The sequence below is a fragment of the Austrofundulus limnaeus genome, unplaced genomic scaffold, assembly GCF_001266775.1.
Source record: "Austrofundulus limnaeus strain Quisiro unplaced genomic scaffold, Austrofundulus_limnaeus-1.0 Scaffold275, whole genome shotgun sequence".
Classification (NCBI taxonomy): Eukaryota; Metazoa; Chordata; class Actinopteri; order Cyprinodontiformes; family Rivulidae; genus Austrofundulus; species Austrofundulus limnaeus.
Window position 1 is genome coordinate 694,863 of NW_013952677.1, and position 3,588 is coordinate 698,450.

The window sequence follows — 3,588 nt, forward strand, 5'->3', positions numbered from 1 at the left end:
AAGCTAAACTGAGGCGACACACGCCTGCAACACATAGAAATTGTAAAAGCCTTGTGGGGAAAATATAAAAATAATTAAGTATAAACATTTAAGAGACACAAATGCATGTAGAAGTAAAAGGAAAAACAAAAAAATATATGTATTTTAAAAAAACATTCAAATTTAAATTACGTGTTAAAATATATCGACTAATTTATACTAACCTGGAAAAATAAATATTAGAGTCATTTCAAACAAAAAACATGAGATAAAGTTCTCCTTTGTTATTTTAATTGGTGCATTTCAAATGTATTTATTTAGTGGTTCATTTATATTTTTCTGCTTTTATTTTTAATTATGTCAGTTTCGGTCCTCCGTACTGCAGAAGCCTGATAATCATCCATTCATTTAAATCAGGTGTGTTTGAGCAGAGAAGCAAGTAAAACATGCAGGGCTGCGGCCCTCCAGGACCAGGACTGCCCACCCCTGGTGTATACATTTAACCAGTCACACGTTTAAACACTTGTAATTTAAAAAACGTTTGCACAGTACATTCTCTTTACCAATTTCCCATGCATTTTTTTTACAGTAAATAGATAAAATACTCTCAAATGCACAGAATGTGAGAGAATCCAGCCATCATTTGTGAGTTGAAAGACTTTTTTTCTGCAAGATTGTTCAAATTTAAAAAAAGAAAAAGACTTCAYTTGGTTTTATTCATGCAGGACTTTTCTATTTGTCTCATTAGCGCCTCTAGTGTTTGGACATGGAACAGCAACCACCATCATTGCTCTTGGGCAAAGGGCAGATGAGTGACAGGACAGGGGCACTTCAGGGGGCCAATCAAAGTTAAGCAGGGGCCAATGCCCCTGTGGCCCCGCCCCTAGAACCGTCCCTGCAGTCATTTAATTCAACAGTGACCTGAAGTTAAAAAAACAAACAAAAACAGCTTCACTTAGTAAATATTAACCTAAAGTTTAGTGGTGGTAGCTCAGACTGATCCTCTCTGTTAGCAAAATATCTCTAAGAATTTAGCTGAACTCTCAGAAAATACACATTTACTAATTAAAGTTCTTTAACTTTGTCTCTGATCTGTTTACAGAAAATAAAATCAGTTTTTTTTTGTATTTTATTAAATAAACAGAATTTATCACAGCTGATCAGAAGCAGTGTAGAGCTTTATTTAGCTTTCTGTACAGTATTTACAGTATGATACAGAAACATTACAGGCAGTCAGGATTGCACGGTTCAGGGTCGGGCCTCGGTGGTCCGGTACCGGGGTCAGGAGTACAAAAGATGCAGGTCTTTGGTTTTATTGGCACAAAGTGGAGTCCYGAGCGAGGAGAAACTGGAGCTGAATTCATTCGATCAAATTCAGCTCATCTCCTTTTTTCCTCGAACAGAGGAGGCAGCAGCACGGCGAGGGACAGAACGCAGAGACGATGAAGATCAGGGGAAGAGAGGTAGAAGAGGGGAGGAGGAGGAGGAGGAGGTGAACGCAGCTGAGTCGCCCAGGTGAGGAGGTGCTGTAATGATTAGATCACAGATACTCAGAAAAATAACTAAACGCAGCGAAAGCAAGGCCTGCAGCTAGAAACAGCCTCTTCATCAGGGAGGAGCAGGAGGAGGAGGAGCAGGAGGAGGAGGAGGAGCAGGAGGAGTAGTTTAAGAACTAAACTACAGATCTGAGCTAAAATCTCCTCCTTGTTTTGTTTTTTCCTCGTCTCTCTGACAGCAACAGGTCTGGATCCTCCTCAGCTCCTCCTCGGATGATGTCATCTCCTGTCCGGGTTAAGATGCTTCCATCTTGTGGAGACGCTGAACAGGAGCCGAGGAGGAGCAGAGGAGGAGCTGAGGAGGAGAAGAGGAGGAGCTGAGGCATCAGGAGCAACATTAATGAGGCTGTTTTTCCTCCTAAACTGGTGAAACATCAGGATGTGTTGAAGCAGATCTCTGATCAGAGACGAGCTGCAGCGACACGACGCAGACACATCAGCCGAAGGAAACGTCGAGCTGCGGTTGAACTTTTAGCTACGAGACAAAAACAGACTGTTGGTCCTTGTTTGTGTCCAGATTTTGGGCAGAAATCTGAAGGAAACTCCTAACGTGAAAAAAGGGATTTGTGTTTGTGTCTGCAGAGAGCAGCCGAACCTTCTGTGCAAAGGTTAGCAGTTAGCTCACCTGCTGCAGGCCGCGCGATTTCCTGAACCTAACATGAAACTGGGTTAAAATCTGAGCAACAGTGAAGCTTCTGCAGAACATGAAGAGGTAACTGAAACACTGAACAGGTGCGCTGCGGCAGAGAAACAAGTGAAACCTGCCGGACGCTGCGGCGCAGCGCCTCAACCTCCGACAAGCTGCAAACATCTGATAAGATCAGAGGATCAATCTCCACTAAACTCACTGATACAGCAGGAAAACAAGGAGCTGTGATGTTATCTGACATCATCTCAAGTACGAGTGTGTGTCTGTGTTTGTGTCTGTGTTTGTGTCTGTGTGTGTGTCTGAGTGAGAAACAGGAAGGTGAAGAAGATGAAAAAGTCGTATTATTCCCTGACAGAGGGGAAAGAAGGATGAGGATGTTCAGGATTCGCTCGTAACACTTCCTGCTGACGCCTGATTCAGCAGTCAGGAGGTGAGGTGAGGTGTGTGTGTGTGTGTGTGTGTGGGGGGGGTCTGAGGCTGGCCGAGGCCGACAGGAAGTGAGGGATAAATCATGGATGGGTGGACGGAGAGCGGGGGAGGGGCTCCCCGCCGACAGTCAAGCTGCTTGTCGGTGGACTCGCTTCGGCCTCTCAGAGTCCGGCGGAGCGGCTCGCCTCACAGCTTCAGGATGCTGGGACGTCTGAGGCGCCGCGCCGCGCCGCGCCGGGAGCTAACGCTGCAGTCGTTCAGACGCTCGCTTCATTTCTGCTCTTCTCCTCTGAAGGGACGAGTCAGTAATCCTCCTCTTCCACGTAGGTGGAAGGAAACCAGCCGGTCTGATGGAGAAACAGGCGGAACGAAGGAATCAGCTTAAACATCGACAGAAGCTAACTGTTAGCAACAGGAGCTAACAGTTAGCAACAGGAGCTAACAGTTAGCAGCAGGAGCTAACAGTTAGCAACAGGAGCTAACAGTGTTTGATATTAAAAGTCTACAAAATATAAAAAACTTTATGTCAAAACACACAGGTCAGGGTTCCTACAGTTTAAAGCAAGTTAAATTTAAGACCTTTTAATGCCAAGTGAAATTAAATTTAAGACCAATTTCATAATAAACACAAAGGACGAAAAATAAAAACTGGCAGAAACTCATGAACCAAAGTATTTTTTGTTTAAATATTAAAATATTGCTAATAGATCAATTGTTTTATCAATTTCTAACTATAGCAAAAACATTCTTAGCAGTCAGTTTTATCCTCTAACAACCTAAAATTGCAGTTTTAGGACCCACAGTGGGGTCTTTACCTCAATGTGCTGTAGATGAAACCTTAAAGTGACATCAACTTTTTTTGTAAGAAAAGTGAAGCATTTTTGGAAAGACAACATTATTAACATATTAAAAAACAAATTTCACGTCGCTCACATGAACAGTTGTTGAGATATTTGCATGTGAAGTAACAGGAAG

At 43.1% G+C, this 3,588-nt stretch overlaps 1 protein-coding gene across 1 annotated transcript in view; it reads right to left on the reverse strand.

Moving 5' to 3' along the window:
- Nucleotides 1–1,139: 1,139 nt before the first annotated feature.
- The window catches only part of vav3 (vav guanine nucleotide exchange factor 3), a 93,787-nt gene continuing 91,338 nt past the window's right edge, over nt 1,140–3,588 (reverse strand). The window contains 1 exon segment of the mRNA XM_014021016.1: nt 1,140–2,960. Coding sequence (XP_013876470.1) covers nt 2,916–2,960 — 45 coding nt within the window. The 3' untranslated portion in view covers nt 1,140–2,915.